The sequence below is a fragment of the Camarhynchus parvulus genome, chromosome 1 (assembly GCF_901933205.1).
Source record: "Camarhynchus parvulus chromosome 1, STF_HiC, whole genome shotgun sequence".
NCBI lineage: Eukaryota > Metazoa > Chordata > Aves > Passeriformes > Thraupidae > Camarhynchus > Camarhynchus parvulus.
In genome coordinates this window covers 109,828,698-109,841,643 of record NC_044571.1, presented here as the reverse complement: position 1 = coordinate 109,841,643, position 12,946 = coordinate 109,828,698, and the positions used below count along the sequence as shown (strand labels likewise).

At 42.1% G+C, this 12,946-nt stretch overlaps 1 protein-coding gene across 1 annotated transcript; it reads right to left on the bottom strand.

Moving 5' to 3' along the window:
- Positions 1 to 860: 860 nt before the first annotated feature.
- On the bottom strand, positions 861 to 12,329 carry CHMP2B (charged multivesicular body protein 2B). The gene is made up of 6 exons (XM_030959765.1): positions 12,191 to 12,329; positions 9,247 to 9,338; positions 6,153 to 6,347; positions 3,814 to 3,916; positions 2,786 to 2,892; positions 861 to 2,662 (listed from the first exon to the last, which is right to left on the bottom strand). Exons 1-6 carry the CDS (start codon positions 12,222 to 12,224, stop codon positions 2,549 to 2,551), a joined length of 645 nt encoding a protein of 214 aa, XP_030815625.1. The 5' UTR covers positions 12,225 to 12,329; the 3' UTR covers positions 861 to 2,548.
- Positions 12,330 to 12,946: the final 617 nt, after the last annotated feature.

The window sequence follows — 12,946 nt, the reverse complement described above, 5'->3', positions numbered from 1 at the left end:
TGTTCTCATTGCTCCCCTGGGAATTGCTTCTGGGCACTTGAGGAGTAGAGCTTTGGGTAGAGCCATTTTTAGGTGTGTGCACAACTGTGACATTGCTCCCAGATGAGACTCAGATCGAATTCCTATTTAGGTGTTAGCAAGGATAAAGAAGGGTAAGGATTGAGGTGGTTTCACTGTTTTTTTTTTTAAATCACTCAATGTGATTTAAAAAAATCTAAGTTTAATTTTGTTTTAAGTTTGTATCTAAGCAGGGGGTGCATTTTTTTAGACTGATCCAACATACTGACCATAACTGCAGACACATAACAAGTCTACAAACCTACAGCACTTCTCACTCTGCTACCCAATGATTTTTACACAGGTTAGAGCTGCAGGATTGAAAAGGTAACTTGTAACAAACCACAGGATTGATACTGACACCAGCCTTAGTTCAGCAGTCATAACGGCACCAAAAAAGCAATACCTTTCTTCCTGTTCCTCAAAGACCCAGAGGAAAGAATTCATTATGGAATTTAGCCCAATTTTGACAGTGACTAAAAATCAACTGCACACCTCTTTCAGAAAGGACACAAGCCTTGGTGTTCAACCAAACTACAGACAACCACTAACAATTTATCCCTGTGTTCACATTATGATTTCTCTTTCAACACCACAGAGCAGTACTTGGGCATGAGGTTCCAGACAAGGGAATGCAAACTTGAACAAGTCTTTACTGAATATTAAATCAAAGCCCCATGAGCAACTACTATAAATATGATGGTGTTTTATCAAAGCAAGTCAAAGAAATATTTATCAGAGCTCACAAAAAAAGCCCGGTAAGAGACAGATGTGTAAGTCTAACCCTACAGAGGACAAAGTCATTGTGGGATAAAAAGCCTTTTATTAGATTTTTACAAAATAACTTGTAAAAAAAAATCACCCCATATTGGATATATGCAATATATTAACTTACACATTCCTACCCACTACCTTACAGATTCAGTTTTGCGTTATTTCTTTGAAAGAGAAAGAACACCTGCAATTCTAGGCCTAAAACCTGAGAAAGGCTCTCCTATGAGTTCTCTTTGCTGACTTCAGTCCTAAACAGTAGATGGTGCAACAGCAGCACTGAGGTTTCCTGCTACACTTTGCCTAACAGCAAAGTCTCTTTATGAGGTTTGTTCCCCTCCAGTTTTCCTGGTTTTGCTTTTGGGAGGTATTTTGATTTTCTCTTTTTAAAGCCAAGATGATTGTTGTTTCTGTTCAATGAGCAGCACCACTAAATCAACACTGAGAGGTAAATATCTCCAGCAGAGTCAGGGCTGAGGAATATCACACCATCCACAAAGTAATAGCTGGGAACTGCATTCTCATTTTGCCTATTTCCAGCATCAACAGTTCTTATTCCTTAGCACAATGCATACTCCACTTAAAGCTAGAATTGTGTTAATGCAGTTCAGAGACCATAGAAAAACCTTCACAGAACCAGAATGCTTTTATTATAGTGTTTAGACAAGTAGTTATCATTTATGATCCAAAATTGTTCTCAAAACTAATATTTAGATTTAGTTTATCAATGTGATCAGTTGCATCTTAGCAAACAATACAATTATGCAGTTATCTTCCATTAAGAAGTACTCTAAAATATATACAAATGTTGCTTCAGGCAAATGTCCTTTTTTCAAGTGCACAAGTTGCATTTCTGAATGAGTGCATCTCTCCACTTCAGCACTGAGTCCCATCAAGTGTACAGAGAGATCTCACCAAAGCATTTTGTAAAACCATCTTAATTATTAAGCTTACTCACCTTTCAAAGACTCCTTCTGAAAGAAAATCACAAAGGTACAAGATTTATATACATAAAGGCACAGCAATTCTGTTGAAACCAGCTATGTTACAGTACAATAGAGTTCAATCAGTGCCTTTCATGCAACAAATTTCACTAACAAATGTACCTCCTCTTCCATAAGAAAAATTAACTGCACAAGGAGTGTATCCTTTCCTTCTGGTAAGAGGAATAACAAGCTATTATTTCATCAGCTCAAAAGGAATTTTGAAGAAATACATAAACTGCTTTTTCTTTCTGCCTAAATTAGCTAGACATTCAAAGCTATTTCTCATGGAAAAAAAAGTTTCCAACTAAGAGCCAAAGTGAAATTTCATTTGTGCTAAGAGATGACAGACTAAATGTTTCTCTAATGATAGTTTTGTAAAAATGATAAATTTTACATAGGTGCTGTCCTAGGAAGTGGCATGACCAGCCACAGAATAGCCAGTTCTAGAGACAGATCAGGAACAGAGATGGAAGAAAACTTTGAATCCAAAGGACAGATCTGGATTTGGGTGTAAGTGAATTTATTGTTAGAACCACACCCCTGGTCGGTCCACAGTCAAAAAGACTCCATGCAATAGATAAAAAAAAAGTACTTTTCTCTGCAAATTCATCTTCAAGTTGTCATTTCTGAGACTTCAGGGTTCTCCTAGAAATCAGTTGCATTGAAAGAGTATTTGCACTTTGCACATGTGTGCAGGGCTGGGCACCCAGCAGGCAGACTCTGCGCTGGCTCGGTTAATCCACGCCCAAGGCTTTGAGCTGGCGCTCGATCTCCTCGTCCGAGATGGTGGCGGCGCTCGAGGCCGACGCAGAGGGCAAACCTCGGGCAGCTGAGGGAGCTTTGGCCATCTGCAAGGAGAGACAGGTTCAGTCAGAACAATGCACGTTATGACAAGCTGACTTTTAGAATAAACTATGTTTTAAAAATGGAATGCAGGGGAAAAAGCGCAAGCTGTGCAAAACCACACATACCTTGCCAGAGATTTCAATCCCGATCTCGTCGAGCACTTGATTAACAATATCTTGGGTTTCTTCCTCTTCATCAGAAGCATCGAAAATGTCATCCAGAGTATCATTAACTTGGAAGAAAGAAAAAAAAATACAGACTGCATTAAGCAAAAAGGTGACTAACATGACCTAGTACCATCTTTCTACCCTCCCAGAACACAGCAGCAATACCACGGGGTGAGATACCAGCAGAAGGCACCTGGGTGTGAGAGAGGCTTCCTTAGCTCTGCCTTGCAAAGCCTGTGAGCACAGCCAGGGCAACAACAGGGTAAGGCATGGCTGGTTTTTTCATAAAAATGCTCAGTTCCACCAAAAGAGCTCAGCTGCTATTTTCTCCCCCCACATTAGATTTTAACATTTCTGCAAAACACGTATAGTTTCATAAAAATCCCTTTCCTCTCCTCTTCCTCCAAGTACATTGCCAAGTTGTAAACTACTCAGATAACTTGCGTGCAGTTGAGGTGTTTCCATCTTGGTTTGAGTCCGTGCTACTTAATATGACCAACAAAGAGGCAGGGATTGGGATGGGGAGAAGACTGTGAGCAACACCAGGAATTAGCTAACAGTGAACACATGCAGGAACAAGGGACTTGCTGGCTCCCCAAAAAGTTTTTTGTGGCTTAATTTAAGAAAAAGGAGACAGAACCATATCATACCACCACGTGCAGAAACCTGAGATTATCAGTATCTAAATTAAGGCAAAATTTCAAGTCTCCCTACCAGTTATACCATCAAGGCCTTGAATGGGTCTCAAACCTTCTTTCCCCCCAGAATGTTCCTTCTAAAAATATGATGAATCTTTTGCAGAACATGGGAAGGAATGGATTCTAGATTTAATACCTAGAGCTTCTAAGAAGTCTAAGGCTCAGCTTTCCTACTCAGACATACATTGTTTTGTTTGCTCTACATTTTTGCTGTCAATCTCATTAACTACAGAAATAAATTTCAAACTGCCAAGAGCAACCAGCTGTCCCCTGCACTGCAGAACTTACTCATCTCTTCAGTCATGTCCATCTTCATGTTTTCCTTCTGGAAATTCTGCATAGTTTGTAGTGTCTTTTGTGGGTCCATTTTCTTATTAACCGCTTGCATTGTCTATTAATATGGAAAAAACTCTTAAATCATACAATGAGACATTAGTAAATATCAGTGCATTCATTAAGAAAAATGCTTTAATCCAAATTTCACTTTCCTGTTCTCTCTACATCCCATGAGAACATTAAGTAAGTGACAGATCAACAGTACAGCCTGCACTTAGTAAGAAATATTGCTATTTAATGTCCTAATAGACAGACTTTTAAATGTGTGCATCTTTCTTGCACCATGACCCTCCCCTGGCCTTTTATTAGGAAAAATCCAACTGATCTGAATGAAAATAATGGGGAACATTTCCTAACTTGCAGGCTACGCACATTAAAGTAGTAAGTGGCTGCAGGTTCTTATTCAGAAAGGACCATTTATTTGAACCACTGCTGGAGGACAGGCCTTAAATTGTTTCTTGATGTTACAATTTAATGGAAAAATTACTTTTCTCTGGAAAGAAAATATCCAAGTGTTGAGGAAGTGCTTGTTTAGGGAGCACTGGTGTGATGGGTGGAGATTCTGCTGTGACAGTGAAATAAACTTCACCCATTTTACTGCCTTTGTGGGCACTGCTATGGGGCACTTCCTTCTTTCCTAAAAAGCAAGTTACTGTGGGATATCAGCTTCTAAATACAGAAATAAGGAATTCAAATGTAAAATTTAACCATCTTTGAGAAGATAGAAGACTTGGTTAATTAAAAGAGATGGTATCAAGCCAGGCTTCACAGAAGGGCTTCTGCCTTCATGTCTGAGTTTGTTCAAGGTAATAATGCATTATGATACGAATGTTAATTGAATTTCAAAGACTGTGCTCATGGTTGCATTATTTGAATTTAAGAAGTTGTTCTGGACTTGGAAGGTGTTGGTATAAATGGATGTCAAAAATATCTGCACTGATAGAGAGTTTACATATCTTCAGAAAATAAGGGTTAGGTGCATGAAAAAATAATCAGGTGACTTAACTGGACTTTACTATGTTCAAAATTAGCAACATATATGCTAAGAAGTATACTGAAAGTATACATATTTGCCTTGTTAAGGCAACTGATCCCAAAAATTTTTCACTGAGGGTTTTATGAGATTAACAGTTCTTTTAGCTTTCCGTGTTGATGAGGCAAAATATTCACTTTAAAAGTGATCAAAAGAATTTAAGACCTTTCTCTCCAAAAATGTTACACAAATAGTACATACAATTACCTGCTGTTTAAAAATATTTTTAGATTTTTTTTTCTACTGACCTAATCTTCATAACTACTCCAGTGACACTTTGGTTTTGAGACGTTTAATCCAAGATCTATCACAGATAAAAACAAGTCACCCATGTAATAATTAAAAAGCAAGACCCACTTGTTCACATGAGTGCTGCTGTAACAATATTGAGTAAGGTGTTGAACCTGATCAGTCAGACACGTCCAATGTGTAAATTTGCTGCAGAGCCACAGCTCTGTATCACTGGCTGGCTGGAACCTGCCCTCATGCTGTGTCTGAAAGGCACCTGACCACCAAGCCGTTGTGGTAATTCCTTTCTGCACCGAGTTGCATTGCTGTGTTTAACTGGATTTAACTTGGACTGGGATCAAAGCCCAGCTTGGTCTACAGTGATGCATAATAATTCTGCTTCCTGCACCTTGAGCTGAATAGTCCTCCTTATCAAAAGCCAAATCTCTCTTTATCAATTCAGGGAAATAGGGGAAAGTTCACATCTAACCCAGAAAACTGAGATTTTTCACTCTTTTATGAGATGAGATCTGGGAGGAAACTTAATGCAATACTCTTTCCTGAGAGAGCACAGAGAGAATGACAGCAAACTCCAGATTAGATTTTTTTAGGAATTTTAGATCCAAAGCAATAACCTACTTATTTCAAAAGCCGTAAAGCTATTGTGACACAGTGCCTTGATTTCTAGACAAATCATGCCCTACTTTTTCCCAGTAAAAACTGCTTGTGACAATAAATACGGGCAAGGCACTGTAGCAGCAGGGTTTGGGGTTTTTTTTGTGTACTAAAAGAGTTCATTCACTGGCATTAGTTTATTTTTGTCATGTAAACATTTGACAGATGTCTAGCCCAAAAAAGTATGTAGGTGTTATATGGATAGATTGACCAAACAAAAATGTAATAATATAAACCTAAATTATGTTTCCCTACTGTCGCCTCACCACCCCTGTGCAGTTATCCAAAATAACTGAATTTTTGCAACCATATGCTGCATTTGAATATAAAAAAAGAGTATCTGGTGATGCCTTACTTTTGCTGTAGCTGACATAGCTCCTGCCATCTTCATCTGGGAGTTCATGACCTTGGTTTGAGTGGACATGGAAGTGACTTTGGAGCTCACAGCATAGGTTCGGTTCTTCTGCTTCCGCAGCTGCACCAGCTGCTTTGCCAGCACTTTGCAGGCCTCTTTGTTACCAGTCTTAGCCATTTTCTTGATTTCCAGTTCCTGTGAAAAAAGGAGTGAGATAAACTCAACAGAATTTCCATTTGCGCAAAGACTATAATTAAGCCTTACCGCTAATAATTAAATTAAAAATTAACTATCCTCTTGAATCTTTTAAGACATTTAATTTATATAAATAGTTCCTTGCTTTCTTAACAAGGCTGTTCAGCAGAATCAATGTCATGCTCGTATGATTTGACCGCAAGGAAAAAACTCAATGAGACTGAATTATAGTGTGGTAGCACACAGTTCCCCCAAAGACTTCAATTTCTGCATGATGTCACATTCACTTCCATGTGCACATTCAATTCTGTATCTGGATAAGCAGCCACACCTCAAAAAAAGCCCCAAAAAGTGAAGGAATTATGATGTCCAGTCACCTACTGGTGCCACGACTCTAATCAAGTTTGATTTCTTGCAATCAAACAACATCACTCATGTAAGAAATTGAGAGTTCTTTTCAACTTTTTTTCAGCCTCAAGAGAACCTCACAGCCTTTTTGGGGAAGGAGTAGATAAAGTTAGATGACCAATAATGATGTTAGTTAGATGACCAATAAAGTTAGATGATCAATAAGTATAGGCTCTTCACCCTTATAATTTAGCTGGACTTAAATAATAATAAAAATAGCATAATTTAACATGTGCTTATGCTGTAAGAAAGACACTTCTGTCTCAGAAAACCAAACCCCAATCTGTCAATTAAAAGAGAAATAACAATCTGTTTAGCCCAGAGGTACCAGGAAAAAGCCTGGCACAAATAATGTTGTCAGCTGGGATTCTTCAAAGTGTGCCTTCTGATCTGTGACTTGGTAATGTAAAAATTGCAACAACTTTTTCCTCTACAGCCTTTTTAAGCAGGCCTTGCCACAGTGGCTCAGTTTTCTGTACATGTCCATTTGTCCATTTTGATTTTTACCATTAAAAAAAAGCAGCTTTTAAAGACCAGCTTTCTCCTGGATTATTCAGGATAATATGCCTGCTATAGGTATGCAGTTGCTTTACTTTATGTGCACTGGTAATCCAGAACACTGCACTTCTAAGAAGCTATGAAAAGATAAATTCTAGTCCCCAGGACATGCAGAACCGTCACCTTTAAAGGCAGATGTAAACTGGCCCACTGCATTAGCCTGACTACCAGAAAAGTTCACAGTTAAGTTTATTCCAGAGATGGCTCTGGCACAAAATCCCCTCTGCAGATTCACAATTTCTAAAGGGTGTGTCATACACACTATTTTTAATCCAGGAAGGTACAGAATGAAGCAGCATGAGACTGTTCAAACCTTAGAGGCCTGAAATAGAAGTAAAGCTGTGCTCTTTGAATGTAGTTCACAGAAGCCACAAAAATTCCTATAACATCACCAGAATATTATTTCCCTTTTTTTTTGTATCTAAAGTATTGTGAAGGTTGGAGAGATTAGTCTGCACCCCAAATTTTAACAGCAAATGTTTGAAAATAGGGATTTTCTCAGTAAGTTGAAACACCTACATAGCTTTTATAAACTGATTTTTTCAAAGCAAAATACAAACCATTGCTAAATCACTGCAGATAATCCACCTGCAGAAATCAAACCCTATCAATCAAACAGATGATTTTATTCCTAATTAAAAAGAATTTGGGTAAATTGGGTGTACATTATCTGCTTTAGAGAGGTCTGGGGCAAGCTTATTGAAGTCAGTCATGTTCTTCTGGGAAAAAAATCAAAATTTGTACAGTTATATCAGGTTACTGAACTGAAACAGAACCGTCTGCATACATTAAGGTATTTTTAGATGTAGAAATAATATAACTGCATAACTTGGTTTTCTCAGCATATTACCTTAAAATTAAGGGGGAGAAAAAAAGAGAAAGCACACAATGAAATGTTTTGAGATTGACTGATAAGCCCCTGATCCTTCTCCACCTGATCTGACACTGAAAATCAATATTTATTGTCCATTGCTACTCTCATTCCAGCAGCAAGTTTTAACTTTTCCAAAGACATATTTCACTGCTCCTTTCTCCTCCAGAAATCTGAAACCATTTAGTGTGGTAAGTAATCAACACTTCAGCCTGAATAGTCACTAAAATTAAGGTTATTTCCAAATTTGGAATATTTTATACTGGAAAAAATGCCTTATTTATGAGCAACCTATTATATTTTATATGTCCAAGGCTTTCAGAAACAGTTTCTCTGATCTTTTAGTTTATTATTCCCAGCTCTTGGTATTCATGCAACCTGCTGCCACAAACCACCACCTCAATAGCTGCTGGAACAGGCTGGATTTGCACAGCTTTTCCCACAGTCTGAGCATTCTTCATGCATCAAACCCCACCATCTGGCACATCCATTTCTCCTCTTATAGTGCCACACAGGTGCAGCATTCAGCCACTGAGTACTTGAAAGCTCACACATATTAACTTCTGAATACATCTTAATTTAGGCAAACAGTCCTACTATGATCAGCTAATTTTAGGGAAGTTCTATCTGAATGAAAAGAACAACTCTAGGGGTACTCATGACATCCTGTGGTTTTTCAAGTACTCTCTCCCACTGGACAGTCATGGTAACGTGATAGCACTTCTACTTCTTTTTAATTTTCCACAAGACAAGTGATTTACAACCCTTTTAGAAAAAAAAACCTTCTGAAGGACACAGAATGCTGGGAATTGTAGGGAAAACCCAAAGTGGTTATTTTATCTAAACACATTGTTTCAGGATTTTCCTATGTCAAAGGCTGAGAATCACTTTTAGACGGTAAATATTTTCCAACACAATTTTAACTAAGAAATGAAAAGGGGAAGACAACTGTTCTTAGTATTTCATTATTATGCATTGATTTGTATCTTTAAAATCTTGCAAGTTTTTTATTGTCTGTGTGTGTGTTTTAAAGAGCAAAATAAAGTTCCCTGTCATACTTACCAGTTGTTTTTCCTGTTTTTCAAGTGCTGCTCTATCTCTGCTTATAGCCCTCTGTGTACCTCTTAACTCTCGATTTTGCTCCTTTATTATATCTGGAAAGAAAACATTGATAGCTGGGCAAAGCTTTTCAATACTCCATAAACACCTGCTAAGCACCGTGCAGACACGCAGAGTGAAGTGTCAACATTTCAGATACAGAAAATATTAGCAAAATACAATTTGGTGTATACAACGTCATTGTGTCAGCAGTGTGGGCTATATCCTGTTAAAAACAAAGCTGTTTTACCTTTACCTAGGATGTTACTTTGCACCATAACCACAGCAAGAGCCTTAACCCCACAGTAAGACATCTGTACACACACTTTCCTGCAAGTCCTGCACTAACTCAGCAATATTGAGGTCAGGGCCATCCCACTGCTCTTCCCCCAGCCAGGCCTAACTGAAACAGGTAGGGCAGCTGAAGGAGCCTTGAGTTATGAGATCTCAGATGAGGTGAGGAGCTCCCAGCTCCATAAAACAGTGACAATAATCCCAGCTGCAAGTCCTGCATCCTGCTCTTCTCTGGCCTTACTCTGCTCTGGGGGAGCTTCCTCTCCTCCTCATTTGTGTAGCCCTTCTTCAAGTCAGTCTACAAAGCAACAGTGTTTGAAACTTTTCTATTAGGAAATGCTTAAGAACAGTAAGGTAGGAAAGTGGAGGCCTTTACAACAAATTTCAGTTTACTGACAACTGACATAGCGAGCAAAGCTTGAACGCTGTCTGTCAGGTGAAACCTATAGGAGTTTTGTGCACTGTACTATTAAAAATTATATACTGATAACATCCTCTTATTAAAGCAAGCATTATTTACAGTCTAGGCATCAATCATGCTAGCTGCAACTAACTTTTGACAGGATTTACAGCACGTGCTTGGGTGTGATTCACCCGGGCAAAGGCAGAGCACAACGTCTGCATGTGACTCAGCATCCTCTGACCTCTGCTGAGGGAAGCACTTGTTATGGAAGAGAGATTCATCTACTCCTGTATCTGCACTTTGGGTGGGAGTTTGAAAGGAGCAGACTGTCACATGAACTTTCTTTAGCGCTCATGAAGGATAAATTCTAGAATCACAGGCCACCTTTTTCATTTTTTAAGGTTTGAGGCAATTTTTCTACAAACAGCGAGAAGCCTTGGCATTCTTCATTCCTAAAGCCAGAAATACTGTAAAACATCCATTGCTAGAATTATTTCAACGTCAATAGGTTTGAATCAGAAAAAAATCCCAAACCTTTAGTGGCATTTTAAAGAGAGAATACACATTTTCTCTTCCAACCTTGCTGGAGATTGCCCAGTCCTTGGGCAAAGATATATATATTAAAAAAAAACCAGCGTGGAAATGACACCTGTTTTTACGATGCTACTACTGCTGTGAGTATTACAGAAAAAGCATCCTTGGGAGATGCAGACTTTTCAGTGGACAGTAACTAAGAACTGAAAGATGGCATGGGATATAACTGCATCCTTCACACTGGCAAAACAGCAGAGAAAATCATTCTGAAAATGCTACAGGCAAGTAATTTTGAAGGTAGATAAATGTATATTACTTGCACAGCTGCACTTGGTGAAATTGAAAGAAAAAGCTTAATAGCTACATACAAGACTGGCTTTCCTAACTACACTACTTTAAAAAAAATCCTTAGTATAGTGAGCTGGAGAGGTAGGAACTTCAAGGTGACAGCAAACAAGAACAGTACTTAGGAGACAATAAGGGTAAGCACGATGCTTATTTCTGTAGTTTCTGATCTCCCACAGTGGCTTCAACTAAGGATGACAATAAACTGGAAACAACTATCTGCAGTTACAGACTGTTTAATTTGTTTTTAGAAGTGAAGGCCAAGATGAGCACTTGGTTCTTGTTTGTTTTCTGATAACCGAGGAGAATTCCCAGCTACTAGAGCAGTCAGAATAGGACAGGTTATTCTGAGATAAGTCTTATGCCATTAGCCACTCCTGTGTGTCACACTGTCGTCACTCACACACCAGGGCAAGGAGGAAGCATTCCTTAAAAGAGGCTGGACAAGAGACATCCGACAGGACTTGACCTGGCTCCTGCAATCCCTCCTTGGTCATGGCAGCTTAATGCCAGCTTCCCCTCTCAGGTGCTGCATCTAAAATGGGAAGAGCCAGGTGGGACCTGTGCGTGTTCCCTGCTGTGACACACAATTGGTTGATGTGCAGCGTCGTTTTTTGCGAGCCCTTTTCAAATGCCGACCCACCACCAGCTCTGACACGGGGCACCCAACACACCAGAGAGCCAAACCTGGCGCTCGCCAGCCCTGGGCACGACAGTGCGGAGAGCTGAGCATCGCCCAGCGGCCTGCTGGCAGCTAAGCCGTCCTTTGGGGCTTCATTTGAGGATGGTTATTCCTGCTGAAGTTGAAGCGTTTTGGATCAGCCTGGCCACAAAGAACCCACACCAAGTTGTTTGCACAGCGGCGCGGAGCCCAGGGCCAGGCGGCGGCGGCTCCCGCAGCCTGGACGTGGCTCCCGCACATGGCACCGCTCGCGTCCCGGCTCCCCTGGGCCCCACAACTCCTGCCGGGCCTGTTTTGTGCCCCTGGCTGTTTTGTGCTCCTCCTCCTGCCTCACCCACGGCCCGGGATGGCCGGGCCCGGCTCCCACCCCTCCCGGAGCGCCAGGAATCCCCCGCCCCGCTGCGCCAGGGCCGGCCCGGCCCGGGGGCTCTCCCCGAGCGCCGCCGGTGAGTCACGGCGGGCGGGCCGGGGCCTCCCGCTCCGCTCCCTGCGATCCCGCTCCGCCGGGACGCGGGGCCCGAGGCCGCGATCTCCGCTGGGCTCCCGCTGCCCCGGAGCCCCGGCCGGGACCAGCCCCGCACCCGGGGCCGTGCGGGGCTGGGGGCGGCCGCTGCCGGGGGCGCGGCGGGGCCTCCCGGGCGCCCACTCACCGTCCACGGTCTTCTTCTTGAAGAGCGAGGCCATGGCGGCAGCCGGACCCCCACAGCCGCCTCTGCGGGCCCCCGTCGCCTCCTGCTCCGGTGACCAGGAAGCGGCCGGGCCGCGATCGCCCGCCCGGCTCCGCCTCCCGGCGCCGAGGGGCGGGCGGGGGCCGGGCCGGGCCGGGGCTCCGCGCTGCGCCCGCCCACCCTGCGGGGCCGGGCCGGGCTGGCCCCGGGAGGCCCGGCTGGCATGGGCTGGGGGGCGGCTGTGGGCGCGGCTTCTCTTCCTCTTTGTGGGGTTTTTCTGTCTGTCCGCTCTGGTTTGGGCACCCCGCGCCGCGGGAGAGTTGCTGCGGGACCGGCCCGGCCGTCCTCAGGGCGAGCCCGGACGGGCGGGGATGTCCCGGCTCCCCGCTCCGTGCCTTGGGTTCTCTTCTTGTACTCTTAAAGAGAGTAATTTACTTATTGTAATCTCTAAAGATTAAAATGAAAACATATCAGAAGTTAATTCGGCAGCGTGGTGCTCGCCATTTGGTTTTGTGAAAACACCGCTCTCGTTGGAAATAGCAAGTTTTCACTGGTTTTCATGTGCCCGTTTAGTTACTTTTCACTGGTTGAAATCCAGATCATGTGTGCACAGACACTATGGGAATTCATCGAGCTGCTATAAGGAAACCTGGTGCGTGGGCATCCGGAGGGATTTGGGCACAGTTAAACAATTAAACACACAATTAAACACACAATTAAGCAGTGGGGTCGCTGCCT

Bases quoted from the DNA above. Each gene is read 5' to 3' on its own strand.
- CHMP2B (XM_030959765.1), bottom strand. From the start codon at position 12,224: ATGGCCTCGCTCTTCAAGAAGAAGACCGTGGACG. The intron at 6,348-9,246 runs GTAAGTATGACA...CTTTTTTCACAG, and splicing joins AAAAACAGGAAAAACAACTG to GAACTGGAAATCAAGAAAAT. The intron at 2,663-2,785 runs GTATGTGTGGTT...CTCTCCTTGCAG, and splicing joins GGATTGAAATCTCTGGCAAG to ATGGCCAAAGCTCCCTCAGC.